Source organism: Agelaius tricolor, unplaced genomic scaffold, assembly GCF_023055355.1.
Source record: "Agelaius tricolor isolate 1412-34295 unplaced genomic scaffold, bAgeTri1.0.p SCAF_1, whole genome shotgun sequence".
Classification (NCBI taxonomy): domain Eukaryota; kingdom Metazoa; phylum Chordata; class Aves; order Passeriformes; family Icteridae; genus Agelaius; species Agelaius tricolor.
This window is the reverse complement of record NW_027269261.1, coordinates 101,658,906-101,673,713: the sequence shown is the minus strand read 5'-3', so window position 1 is coordinate 101,673,713 and position 14,808 is coordinate 101,658,906. Positions and strand designations below refer to the sequence as shown.

The 14,808-nt window shown below is 42.0% G+C and overlaps 1 protein-coding gene across 10 annotated transcripts in view; it reads right to left on the bottom strand.

Annotated features, from left to right (window-relative positions):
- The window catches only part of ANKRD6 (ankyrin repeat domain 6), an 86,935-nt gene that overhangs the window by 14,372 nt on the left and 57,755 nt on the right, over positions 1 to 14,808 (bottom strand). For 6 of the 10 annotated variants that reach the window (XM_071445757.1, XM_071445800.1, XM_071445765.1 and 3 more), the window contains exons 2-5: positions 10,663 to 10,761; positions 7,985 to 8,323; positions 2,397 to 2,495; positions 1,790 to 1,888 (exon numbers count right to left, since the gene is read on the bottom strand). In XM_071445757.1, the coding sequence (XP_071301858.1) occupies positions 1,790 to 1,888; positions 2,397 to 2,495; positions 7,985 to 8,278 (492 nt within the window). In that variant the 5' untranslated portion in view covers positions 8,279 to 8,323; positions 10,663 to 10,761. The remainder of the gene's footprint in view (positions 1 to 1,789; positions 1,889 to 2,396; positions 2,496 to 7,984; positions 8,324 to 10,662; positions 10,762 to 14,808) is intronic. The other 4 variants (XM_071445774.1, XM_071445816.1, XM_071445783.1 and 1 more) reach the window with 1 other exon arrangement.

Below are 14,808 nucleotides of genomic sequence, written 5' to 3'. Positions count from 1 at the left end.
GAGAAATACCGCTACCCAAAACACAGTGTCAAATCCTTCCCATCTTCTGGTGCTTCACAGGTTTGGCAAATCTAGCAGCCCATATCTGTCCCAACCATCCAAAATGACACAATACCCAGGTGTAAGTCAACAGCCTGTGGGATGCTCCTGCCCATGGCACTCAACCCTGGCTGCCAGAAAAGCTGACAGAATGATAATGCCTTGTCATCAGTAACACAAAAAGCTGAGAGAACAGAGAAACCATTTTGGGATTAAGTAGACTTAAGCTCTTAATTTTTCTTGAAAACAAAGGTAAAAGCACGTGCAAGCATGCATGATTCCCACTTTTTCAGCAGCTCCTGAGAATATATCTTGTCCATTAAAAACCACCCAAAGAGTAAAATGCAAAGGGCAAGATATCAAAGACTAGCACAGGAGCTGCTCAGGCAGCATTTAAGTTTGCCAGTCATATTTCAGCCATCAACCCTGCTGAGCTGTTTTGTGCACATACTTTCCCAGAGAGGTTGCCTCCAGCAGACATAAACTGGATTTTAGCTAAATCTTCTAATTCCCTGAGGCACCCAAGCATGCAGGATAACCAGACTTGCATCTCAAGCCCACACCCTTGTACAGAAGTGTATGTGTATACACAGACAAGCACATCCAGGGACAGGAGCAAAATGGCTCACAAGGCTTACAGTCAAGCATGGGAAGTTTTCTAAAGTACCCTTGATACAAATCTAGATGGACATTACAGCAAAAGTATTTCCAGTAAATAAAAAAATGGTAGTTGAAATAATACAAAAGAAGGAATACACATAAAATAATGTCAAAGACGATGACATTGCAGCCCACAAAGTCACCACAACTGTACAAATATATGCTTCTATAGTGCCTATACACACATGCACATACAGAAACACTGTGCCCAAGCATCATGCCTTTTTACTCTAAACCTTAGACTTTGACCAGCTGTCTCCTTTCTTTCTCAGCCCTCTTTCAGTTGCTGTTTTAGAGGCACATTTACCAAAAATGCTCAGAGATCGCCCTAAAGCAATCCCAAAGCCCTCTCCCTGTCACGCAGGGCACTGTGATCTGACCAATCCAGCAGCACAGCTGTCCAAACCCTGACTCTGCTCACACTATGGGCTGCTACCACCATTTTCTGGACTATTCCATTAACTTCTGAATTACTGAATTGAAGTGCCCCTCAGTTATAACAATTAGAGTGGAACTAAAACCCTTTACTTTGTTATTTTTTCCTCTAAATGGCTCTCAAGGTATTATAAATACCAAAAGGAACATAATCCAGGTTCATTACAAGATTCTGAGAAGAGACTATGCTAATATATTAGGAAAAAGTTAGTAACAAAAGACACTTTTTTTTTTGTTTCCCCCTGTGGCTTACATTCCTTTGGCTGTTTAATTTCTGGAAAAAAACAGATTTTCAATACCTTTTTCTTATTAGTACAATTCATTTCCATTTTAAATCACACCAATCACAATGAATCTCCTCAGTATAAATTAGAGCACCATGGAGATTTCCACAGGAATGGCAGTGTTCCTCAGCTGTAATTAATGTATCATTCAACGCCTTATTGAGTTTGTCCTGCGTCAGCTGTCAAAATATGAATTTCCTAATGCCTGTTGATGAACCATCCAGGCATGATAAATGAAAAGAAAAAGAAGAAAAAAGTCCCACTAAGAGCTGGCCCCCCACCTGCTGAGAAATGCCACAGCCAGAAATCTCCAGTTCTGAGAATCAGCCACCTTAGACCAGCACTGAAAGCTCTTCCTCCACGGGTCTCACCTTGTTCTTGGCAAGAACGTTGGCTCCTGCTTTAACAAGCACTTTGGCAGACTGACTGAATCCATGCCAACAAGCTTCGTGAAGAGCAGTGTTCCCATCCTGAGGAGCACACACACAAGAGGAGAATGTTAGGGGCTGTATAACCAACCTCTTCTCTTAAAAGTATTTTCATTTCCTACTACCTTATTTTCTATTTTATTCTTATAAGAGGGTAAAAACATTGCTATTTGTCTGGAACTTGAAATTAGTTATATTTACTCCTAAATTAAACTTACAGCCTGGGATTCTCAAGTTTCTGGGATAATCATGGGAACTGTGCAGTCTTTTGCGTAGGGTGTAGTATGGCTGTACATTCCTTTAATTCATCCCTTAATGAGCTGAGAACAGACTCTTAAACCAAAAACTATCAGCCTAATATAGAAGCATAACTAAACCAGTAATTTGTATTAAAGAGATGGTACAGCTTTTTTTTCAATGTAATTGTTCCAATTACTCCTGAAGCATCAGACACTTACTAAGGAGTATAAACTATAACTTTCTCTCTGAGACCTTCACATTACTGACTGCCAAAGCTGCCATTCCACAGGGCTTTTGTTTTGTCTGTTACCTTGTCCTGTCTGTCCAAAGCACAGCCCTCTTGAATCAGAGTTGCTATTATATCAGTGTTCCCTACAACAGCAGCCCGGTGCAGTGCTGTCTGGTCACCCTGCAAAAAGAAGGAAATTTGTAATTGGTACAATTCCCACCTCATTTTGACTTGAAGCAAATGCAGACAACACACACAGGGGCTGCATCTTCGACACACGTACTGTCTAAATCCAAGCTGCCTCTGAAAACAGTCCCCCTAAACAACTACCATAAAAGTTTCCAAGATTAATGACATTATTGCAAGTATCAGAGCTACAAACCATTTACAGAAGTTTGCAAGTCATCACAATCCCATATACAGCGCTGAAGCATTCCAAAAACATGGCAGTATTAGAAGGCAGTGAATTGGATACATTTGGCTCTACGTGTCTAATAGTCATCAGTGTCTGTAGGGAACTAAAGGGAATTACAGGCTGTCGTAATTCATCATCATGATCCTCCAGGACTTACACTAACTGGATAAGGCTCTCCTGCTCTGGCTCTGATTGCTCCATCAGCCCTGCTTAGGATAAGGAGCATGAGATGAGATCGGTCTCTTCAGCACCTCTGATGAATTTACCAATTAGTGCTAAGAGTGGAGGCAACTTTACCATGAGAACCACAACTGCAGGACCATCCACTTGTTTCACTCGAGCAACTGAGCCATCGTGAGGTCCAAATGACTTTCCTTTCTCTTTGACTTGCCATGTAGCAGCAGCAAGCAAGTTTCCTACATCAGTTTATTTCCTTTAAGGTTTCCAAAAGAAACTGTGCTGATGTGGTCATCTTGTCTGACTGCCCATCTATCTCCTCTCTAACAACTTCTGAACTCATTTGCTGAGCTGAAGAGCCCAAGGTTAGTTTCCAGAATCCTTCCAGAAACTGAAGACTAGGGAAACTTAAATCACTGTCCCTGCCCATCAGGGAGTATTTATGTACATGTTGGTAGAACCTGATAAAAGAGAGGCAAGAGAAGGCTTTGTGCAGCAGTGTGTAGGGATGTAAGACAGGGATCAATGGGAAAATGAGCTGCAGTCGCTCCACTGCTGCCACAACAACTGGTCTTGGCTTTCCTTTGAAGTTGCTTTGAACCAGCAATGCCAAAGCACAGCCTGAATCCAGGAACAAAGACAGGCTTCAAAGCTGCACACAGACTTGTTTGGGATTAATAAACAGATTTGGAATCCAATCCATTTCTGCTTATCTAGATGATGGTAACCACAAACACACGCAGGGCAGAGATATGCCATGTGTCCTAAAAAAGCTTGCAAGAACCCAAGTCCTAAATAGACACTAAATTTTTCTGGTAAAATTCTTCATCAGATAATAGCATATTATATTAAATACTGAAATTAGAGGAATTTCTTTATTTTTTTATTCTAGAGTGTCCAAGTCTTTAGATAACTGGCTTATTTGAACAATTTGTTCTCAAAGGCAATTAGCAGCTGACTTAAAAATTGCTCTTGGTGGGGTTCTTTTGTGCTAATGACACCAAAATAGTTATTAATCTATAAAAAAATGAGCATTGCCAGCCAAAACCTTTCAGTAATCCCTACCAGTAAATCATTAAATTGGCTTATAATAATGAAGTTGATTTTAAAAAATAGTGTTGAAGGTGCTTTTAGATGCCTGCTATCTATTTTTTGTTGTTGTTTCTAGAGGTTAGGTATTTTTACTTTTGTTCTTGTGACTGGAAATGTATTTTAAAGGATTTCAGCAAAGGCAGTAAATCTTCCAGGAAGTGGAAACAAAAAGAATTGGAAAATTGACAGCATGGCAAGTGCTCTGAACTTATGTATTTGTTCCAAATTCAAAGACAACCAAAATGTTATGGAAAATGTCCAAATTATACCATCTCACAAGTACAAATGTCAAATAGTTACTGGTTACTATGACTACATGGAAATCTGCTCACCAGCAAACTAAGGAACAATTTTATATCTGATTTTTGATAATGGCACAGCTACTGTTACTGCAGTAGTGAGTCATGTGGGACAGTGCAAAAATCATTTTATCTGACTATCATGAAGTGGAAAGTAATCTGCCAACCCACCCCTGCCAACTGGTATTGATGCACCAGCAAATCCACAGAAGATATTATAAAACAGACTAAAACAAAATGGTAACTGCCATTGCAGTGGATGGAATCTGAACAATAAATGATTGGTTCCTGCTGCTTTACATTTGGGAAAATTACTGTGGAGAAGGCAAATTTGGGGCAGAAATGGATTGTACAGGATTTGGTATGTAATTAAGGATCTTCTTACTGGGACAGTTTAAATCAAAGCTGTTCCTGTCCCCACATCACAGTAACTGCAGTGAGGTCAAAGACTATTCAGCTTTTGGGGCTTGGTTGATCGACAGCTACTTCTAACAGCATTTCATTTAAATTCATTCATTTCAATTTTATACAAACACATTTGTCTGTTTGGAAAGTGGGCTTCACACCTCACTGCTGCAAGACCAGGTCTTGGTAATCCCAACCCATATGGTGGGGGGCCATACACTGGGGATGCAGAGCAGCACTGGGACAGCTTCAGCCATGCCTCAGCTTTGTCCCAAAATACATTCTGGTCCCTGAAATAGATGTAGGTGAAGGGACACAAGTTCTGCAAATGGCAGGCTCAAGTGCCTCCTGCCTGAGGTATGGGCTTTGGTTATGACATCTTCCCTACAGGAGCATCCAAGAGTAAGGTCCAACCCACACCCTGACTGGACAAAATGAGCACCTCCTCCATGTAACAGAGAGTGTCAAAGGATATCTCAAACCTTGTTTCACCAACTGAGGCACCTCCCAGTGAAGAGAGGGCACATTTCATTGTCCTGGTGAGGGTCTGTCCCTACCAGCACCAGACCCCTCAGCCAGCAGGACAGGGCAGCACCTGGTCCCCTGTTCCCTTACACCTCAGCACAAAGAGTTACTTAAAGTGCTGTGGAAGCTGAACCACCAGGTTGTGATGGCTTCTGTGTGACAGCCACTGAGCAACCCAGCCATGGAGAGCACAGCCATCCTATAAATAACAGTGCCTGCACCACTGCACTCTAACCTGCCTTCCCTTCCCATCAGCAGTGGAGCAAATCCCTGCCTTGCCTTTCACGGAATCCAAGGAAACAGATGAGTTGTGGTTTTTTCACAGCATGAATTTTCAGGCAGTGTAATCACAGACTTGTGTACCTTTTATTAATTACAGAAATAAATGTCTCTGAAAGCACTCGCTATAATTCTGTCTTTAGCAAAGCATTAGGGGTCTGTTCCAGAGGCTCAGAGAGCAATTATATCGGTAAATGTGTATTAACCATCCAGACTATTATGTTGGGCACAATTTATGATTCTGTTTCCAAGAGATTTATGCCTTAGGAACAGACTGCAGATCAGTAGCAATGAAGAGAGACAATTCCAGAGCCATGTCACAGAAATGTGACCTTGACAGAAACAACAGTCTGCCCAAAAGCAGGTGTGGGCCCAAGGCCAAAAAGACTGAAGTGAAGCTCAATAGAAGTAAGGCACTGGGGTCTACACTGGTGAGTCTTAAACCCCCTTCCTCAGACTCTGCCTAGCCCTGAAGACAGCTCAAACTCAGGAAATTCCACTCCAAGATGTTCATGCCCTGGACATAGCAGCTTGCAAGGCAGGTACAGGGCACTGCATCAGGGTGGCACGGCACACCCTGGCCCTGCACAGCCCCAGTGCAGGCAGCTCCCCTCCTCTCTCTGGCCTTGTGAGTGCTCTTGCCACACACCTGATGGAAGCAGATCCAGGCATGTTGCAGGTACAGCCACCACCCTTCAAAATTAAGCCAGTGAAGGAAGTGGCCACTGGTTTTTCCACAGTAGCCCAGAGATAGCAGTGCTCACTCACTTTGTCTTGCCATGGCAGCACTGCAGTGTTGGAAGTTCTCCACTTTTAGGAAAAAATCTTGGTACTCATTGGGATAGTAAGAGGCTGACACTTGGAGACTGGGATAGAAATCTGCATGCACTGATGCAGAGGATGCAGGGCTGCACATCTGAGAGCTCTACCTGTAAGAGAGCTCCTGCACAGCAGCAGGTACATTTCAAGAGGGGAGAACCAGGCTCTTTACAGAGGGCTTAAACACCTGCTTTCAGGAGAGGCTTCCAGGCTGGGAGTCCTGAAGAAAGGCAGACACCTAAATCTTGATTTTTTTCTTCATGGACTTTGGCATTACAAAAATGTTGGCATTTGCTCAGTGTCCTGATGTTTGCAACTATTTCCCTGAGCTTCCTCATGTGCTATCCTAAAACAGTGGATGTAACCATTGGGACCAGGCACTTGGAAATAGGGCAGGTATCCATTTACATCTGAAGTTTACCCCAAGGGAATGAAACAACACAAGTGACTTCCAATACAGTCTCAGGTAGACTTCTGATAGCTCTCCTGAGTTACTGGAGTCTCTCTAATAGACTCTACAGACCCAAATGAGTGAGATTTGGTTTACATTAGTTTGTAGTAAATGTTAATTTTTCCTTTCTCTGATTTAAAAAAACTCAAACAATAACCACATTTTTTCCTGCATATTCCTGTTCTCCAGAGCATCCAACAGTTGTACAATCTCCTTTAAAGCCCTTCTCCCATGTGACACTTTGCCTCCTCACTTCTGTGTTTGCAGAAATCAACAGACTATCTTGCTGCTGGAGAATTGCACCAAAAATCACAGAAACATAGAATGGTTTGGGTAGGAAGGGACCCTAAAGATCACCTGGTTCCAACTCCCTTCCCATAAGCAGATACACCTTCCTCTAGACCAGGTTGCCCCATCCAGCCTGGCCTTGCACACTTCCAGAGATAGAGCATCCACAACTTTGGCCAACCAAAAAATAAACAACCAAAACAACCAGAAAAAATGCATGGCTTCAATCCCTGATGCAAAGTGCTGAACAGCACTTGTAAAGTCATATAATATAAAATCAAGCCACTACATTCACAGCAGAAGAATCAAAATATTCTAAAGTTAAAATATAACCAAGTGTTAAATACTTGCAGGAGCATAGAAGCATATGTGGATATCCTGAAGCAGCTGTACACAAAGGGAACTGAATATGCTCTCAGGTTTCTCAGTGTCTCTGTGCTGCTCTCCTCTTTTGCTACAGAGAGGCAGTCGTGATATGCAGCTAAGAACAACTTCATTTATTCTTGCACAATAAATGATGATGCATGACCAGCAGAAGTGATCAAGGCATGAAAAATAATCATGAACAAAACAAATTACACTTTAAATGAAATGGGACCACAGGAATAAGCCACTTTGCACATTCCCATTCAGCTAGAAATTATTATGAACCCTGGGCTATTGTTCCATTTGAAACTAATTTTCTGCTTCTTCAAGTGGAGCTTCCAGAAAGGAAGTTTTGGGGCCTTTGGCCTTTGTTTTAAATCATCTTGTTTTCCCAGCTGTTCTCAAGGGTGCAGGCAGGGCAGGAGAGGATGCAGAGCACCAAGCAGGCCATGCAGCCATGCAGCACAGCGGGGAGCTCGGCCGTGCCAGGGCTGGCAGCATGCACCGCGACCGGCAGCAGGCGCAGGGCAGGGCGATGCACGAGAGCTCTAACCTCCTTCTCTCTTTCTGATCTTCTAGGTTCCTTCCTAGCCTTTCTCTTCTGGTTTCTCTTATTTTTTTCATCCTTGATTTCCTTCACCGGGACAATTTTCTCCTGGACTATTTCTGAGGTGTGTGCTGTATGGACACTCATGGACCACTCAGAGATGGCACTGGGATCCCAGTAAGAGCTGGCAGTATTGGCAGGGAGAAGGAAGGAGTCAGCTCCTGGAGTGGCATATTCTACAGAGCTGGACTCCACCGGCTGAAATTCATAATAATCCCACTCCAGGCCACTGGAGGTCATTCTTCAACTAATTCTTAAGGCTCTTACCGTGCTTAGGGAATGTATCTGCAGAACATGAAAGGGAGCATTTTAATCTCTCTGAAACAATTAGCAGCTTTTAAGTTTCTGCTTATCATCTGGCAAATAAAAACTTGTTCTTGAATTTGATCAAAACTCAAAAATTAAGTGTTTAGGTTTCTCTTGTTATTTTGAAAAATAAAATGTAGGTCATAATTTTAGATTTTTTTGTGGTATCACAACAATGCCATAGACCAAAATCAACAAAATAATCTACTTTTCAATTAAATATAATACTCCCCACTCTTACAGGTGTTTTCATATCTGAACCTAAATCCACATTCCTGGAAAACAGCAAGGAAACATACAGATGTTAATCAACACTTGAGACTAAGATGCCTTCACTGCCACATAAGCACACAGTAAAAGTGACTGAAGGCATAATCAAGAGATTGCAACTAAAAGACACTACAAACATTCTGTGGGGCATAAACTATAAAAATGAGTTATACAAGGAGAAGCCATAAGCAGAGAACCTTCTGTGAAGACCTATGTAAAAGGAAAGCAGAAATATTTCAGTTAATACCTATTGCAAGCAAAAATCTTCATTTGGAGTTTTAGACTTCCTCTTTCTACAAGACAAACCCAAACACACCCTTTGAAATTCAGAAACTCCTGAGGCTCTCCTCAATCCCAACCAAATTACTACTGCACCTAAATACAGAGCGACACATCAAAATACATTTTAAAGATTCAGTATCTATGAATCCAGCATGCATCTACTCTGCCCATATTAATCACCACATGTAGAAGTAGTATCCAGTTGTGAACAAAGCCCCTAAGCTCATAGACACTAAGTTTTCTATGAGCTGAGTATTTCTACAAGTGCAAGACTCTTCACTGAACTGAAATTATGCTAAACACTGATTTACTGTTTTTCGATCATGGCTATCACATTTACATATAAATAGCATAGACTTTATTCCTAGATGATTGAAACAAATGAACCAGACTTATTCAAAAAACAGTTTCCACAGAAACTCAATTTGACCAAATCAGTGGAAGCTCTTGCTTTCTTAAAGCAGCAGTTTTCTTTTCTCAGGAAAACTGGCTGTATTTGAAAAGTGTCAGCAATTTTGTCTTAAATACCTAATGAACCATTTCTGCTGGGAGAAGTGAAAAAGCATACCCAGGATACATCTGAATAAACTGATTCTCCCATTGCACTTGCAAATCTGCTCCATTTCACAGATGAGCACAGGGAAAGAATAAAGAGTGCAGGGAGCAAATTTTCTTCCTAGAAAAACAAGTTTCCCTGCAGAAAGCTGGCCACATCAGTACCCCAGTCCCAAGCCCGTCAGGCAGACTGCTCACATCTCCCAGGGAATCAGCTACTCATCAGTGGAGAAAGAAACCAGTTTTCCAGTTGCTATAGACTTTTAACTCTCTAGATGCAAACAAATGCCCAAAGGCATTTTTAAAAGGCACCTAGACATTTCCAGTGTCCTTTACCAGTCATACAGGTGGCTCTACTAACACCTTTGGGCCTCCATAGCCTTTGAAGACTCTCCACCTTATATATTACAGGGGGAACAACTGTACCTCCAACTTCTTCCAGCATGCCATCAGAAGTTAGCAATTAATTTGAAGAAATCATGGTTATTCAACTGCTACTGCACATTTCAGCATAGACCCTTTTCCAGCAGTGAGGGAACTAAAACCACATTGCCTGTCAATCCAAAGCACCTTAAAGCCCGGTCCTAGATTAGAACTACTCTTACAGACACCCAAGAAATTCCAGCAACTTACGTATTTTACCAAATGAACACAAACTACCATGTGCTAAATTCAAAGCTGGCTTTTGTGCTGATGCCTCACCACACAGCAACCTCAGAGATGTGAGCACCCCCACATGGAGCATGGTGCCATGGTCAGGATGATCTCCCCATGGCACAGCACTGTGCTAGGGGCAGCTGCTCTGCATGCTGAGGGATGTGCCTACTCAAAAAGCATCTCCCACTTCAGGCAAACCCAAAAACTGGTTGTGTCCCCTACCTGATGTCCTCCAGCAGGTTCCCACAATGAACTCCTAGAGCATTTCTACCAGAAGCAGCAGATGATGACTCTCACACAGCCTGGCACAAGCAGAGCTCTTATAAAGCTCTGCAGCTTAGACAAGAGCACTGAGCTATTCACTGAAAACCACCACATTTTACATTGTTTCCCATGCACTTTTGCATCTCTAATAGAGGTTACGTCTCTGAATTGGAAAATAGAGAGACAGATTTTATTTCCATTTAATCCCACTTCAAAGAAGTGAATGTCTACTGTTATTTGTAAATCACCTTTTCCCCTCCACCCCAAGTTAGAAGGTTGTATCTACTTACATCATCCTGAATATCCAGATCACAACCCGCCTTCAACAAAACCTGGACAACGTGGAGATGACCTTTGTAGGCAGCAAGATGCAGGGGGGTCCGGCCATGCTATGAATGAGAAGAAAATAAACCTTAAGATTAATTTTTATGCATGGTAGTTTAAAACAGAGTTTTATCTCCTTTTCATCATTCTTTTGTTTGTACCTCACTGTCTGAAACCTGCAATAGTAGCAACTGACATGTATTAGTGTGACAAAGACTTTACCTTGGTTTTGTGAAAGCTGAAAACTTCTCCTCCACCTTCTGCAATATTTCAATTTACGGTGAAATGTTGACACTCTACAAAAGGGATATTATATTCACATAAGGGTCCTTCCTTACAAATTCAGATCTGGCTCTGTGTCCATGCCTAAGCAGAATTCATGACCCTCTTGTTTTTGTCCCTCTGGAGCATGGAACTATCAACTGCTTTCACCTTCCCTCTGTACAGACAACTTGCAATAACTGGCTAATTCATATATTGTAATGGGCACTGTCCTTGCAACAGAGATAAGAATTACTGAGCTGTTGCACACGACAGATGCTCCCCTGAAAAGGAATGGAAGGCCTGCAGTCACTCCAAGTAACTTCCTGTGTATGACAATCAACTTCAATTTAAAAAAGATCTGCCAGGTTTTTTTAGACAATACTTATTTTTATCTCCCTCTCAGTAAAATCTCAAAGTGAGTGAAACACCTTAAGATCTGTGAAACAACAACACTAAAACTGTTCACTGCAGATTATTTAATGGCAGTAAAGGAAACAGGATTCCAGCAATTGCTAAATTAACAAAGTATCTTCCCAAAGAACGCTGGTTTCTCCACTAGGCATTTTCTGAGGGTCACATTAAAAGTCACATGACTCTTCACCTGTATTTATTCTAAATCTTCACTACTGGTGCTGTTGTCTATTTTTCCACCCAATGATTTATCCTGCAAAGGAGCATAAACAGCCCTGACACATCAACCACAGAAGGGGCAAACACTTCAAGAGCTGTCTGACTAGTGGCCTGAAGTACACAGAAGGCAACCATTGGCTCTCTGAGGTTTTAAGCAACTTCTTCACAAAGAAAACTACTTCAGGTATGTAATAAACCAAGCTCAAGACAAGATTGTTTTCATACAGCAAACTCCATACCCATATACCTGGTAAAGCCTTGTTAACTCGGCCTTTTCAGAGAAAAAGGAAAAACGCTGTTGGAATCAACAGAATGGCTGAGGGCAAAATGTTTGTGCCATTACTGATTAGTTGTGCTGTGCTCAGAAACACTAAGTGTTGATCAATTGTCCTATCTTATTGACCTAAAGGGGCAGATCTGAGGACAAAACCCTCACTCACATTATGACATATGGATCTCTCAAAACCTGAATGTCCCCTGCTGGCAGCAGCAGTTCATTCCCATGACAGAGACTTCCATTCTTGCCCTGCTAAAGGTGTAGGAAGGGCTCGTTTTTGTTGTCACCACTGCCCCTGGGCACCATCCAGCCTGGGTGCCTCTGGCTCTATCTGGCCACAGGTCCCTAAAGTCCTGTCCCTTTATTGAAGGGCATTGAGCTGCACTGACCACACTTCCTTCTCCATCAGCCTGGAGGAGAGCCAGGGGTATGCTGCTGTTCCAGCTAACTCAATAGCAGGAGGTGTAAAATGCCCAGGCAATAGAGGGAGAAAAAGATATAAAGAAAGGGGGGAAAAAAGGAATAAAATATTTTTTTTTAATACCAAATTGACAAATCATTCCCAACAATAAACAGTATGTTTGGATTATGAATATGTGCTGTGAATCAGCACATTCAGATTTACTGGAACTGACTTTCTACATTCCTTAATGCCAATAAGTAAATCACCTAATCCAGGCATCTATCTCACTTCCTGGAAGGTTATTAATACACCATGAAAACAATTTATAGCAATCTGTGCATGGAGAAGGAAAAATCCCAAACAAACCCACCTTGAAGCCAGCTCATGTGCTTTAAAAGGAAAGCATCAACAACATGAATACATATTCCAGCAGGGAAACTTCCTGGTAAGGCAACCAGCTCTAACCACTACAAAAATGCTGACATGCAGTTAAAGGTACTGTGTTAAAAGCAAGCTATGAAAGCAGAATAGGAGTTTATTTGAATACAAGGGACATCTTTTCCTCACCAAACACACCTTCCTGGGCAATTGCCACATGAACTATGCCTGCTGGCATGGTTGAGCTGGAAGACTAAAGGATCATTTTTACTCCAGAGTGTTAGTGTGTTTCAGATTCTCTATCCAGAAATATAGGTTGAGAGGCATCTCACCTACTGGAAAACCCTAAAGAGAGGCCTTCAGGAACCAGAGTTTCTGCACACATGCAGTCCTTGAATTCTTGCTACTTTAGAGGGACACTGTAAACAAAAACTATGACATTAACCAGGAAAGGAGACTGGGAAGGAAGATCAATTCCAGCATATTACACTGATTAGAGGCTCAGGCTTTTGGAAGAGCACTGATCATCTCAAGATTAATCACAACCCTGCAAGAACACACAATGCCAGATTTTCTTCCCAGCAACATCAAAATGAGAGCAGAGATGAGTGGTACAGCTGGACACTGTTCCAGTGCAGACAATGCAAACACTTGGAAAAACATCAAATCCCCCCACAAATGCACATACACACAGGTATGGATGTACATACACATGCACACACCAATCCAGAACAAACTGTGAGGAAGAGACAAGGCAATTTGGGTGCCACTCGTGCTGTGATGACAAATTTGGAGCAGACCAAGCTTTGGAGACAAACACTGAACAAGTCCATACCACAGCAGCAAGTCAAGGTTGCTCTTGCCTTCATATCTTCAAGTCAAATCACCAGCCCACCAAGTTTTTCTCTCACAGCAATTCATCCTACCCAAAATATATAGGGGGCAGAGAGATGAAGGCAGACAGACAAAACTCCCTCTGTGTGTCTCCTCCATAAAGACATTCTGCACTGAAGGCAGCAGCAAAGAGAGAGTTTATCTGAATATACATAAGGGAAAGCAAACATACAAACCAGAATGTCTCCTAGATGCTCAGTTCAAGGACACAACACCAAACCCAGGGACTGTTCTACATACAGATTACTGACTTAGAAGCTTGTGAGCCATGCCAAATATAAACTGTAATGTTTTGGGGGTTATTACAAATACAAATGAGAGACTGCTGCAACTTGGGATTAATGAACCAATAAACCAGTCATTCATATGTAAAAAAAAGCAGCAATTTGGACTTCTATTCAAATGTAAACAATTGCTCCATCAGGCAACAAATCATACAAATGGCCCTGTGTCACGGGCTTATTGACAAAATAAATGGGACCTATTGGGACTAAGGCTGCAGCTCCCGGGCACCCTGACACGCTGCTGTAGCTGTGGGGTGTATGGGGTCACACCAAGCCCTGCAAACAGCCACGGGAAATTCAGCAGTACAGTCCAAGGGTAGGATTCTGTTTGCATTAAATCTGCACTCCAGCTTTCAGATATTGACAGGCAGCTGTTGATGCACACCACTTAAAAGCAGAATCCTCCCAGCATCGCTGCCACAACCAAACCCATACAGGGGGGCCTTAGCACTGTGAGCTCCGTGATCCTTCCTTGTGTTTATCTATGTGTAGGTACTTTTCTGCAGGTACATTCAGTTCTCCATCTCACCCTCCTCTTGTGGTGCACAAGGACTGTTATTTATTCATCTGTTCTGCACCCATAAAAAACATGCCTGTCCACATTTTATTGGAAAAGCCTGAAAGCAAAATCCAAGTCCTGTCACATTGTTCACACTGATAATTTGTTGGACTGTTCTCCATGAATAACCTGCTCACTCAAGTCAGCAGAAAGCTTCTCATTGACCTCAACAGGCATTCAGCAAGTTCCTAAGTGTTTGTTAGTCCCTTTTAATTTATCTTTATTTATTGTTTAAAACAGACACAAATAGCCTTTCAAACTGAAGGAGTGCAAAAATGGGAAAGCACCAAAACACATTTATTTTTTTGCTTCTGTCTTAGCTTAAAAAACAAGAAAAAGAGAACTGCTTTAAAGAACTCAACATGCTCTGAAGCTGAGACTTAAAGTATCCCAGCATTACAAAAGTGTTGCCATATGTTGTGT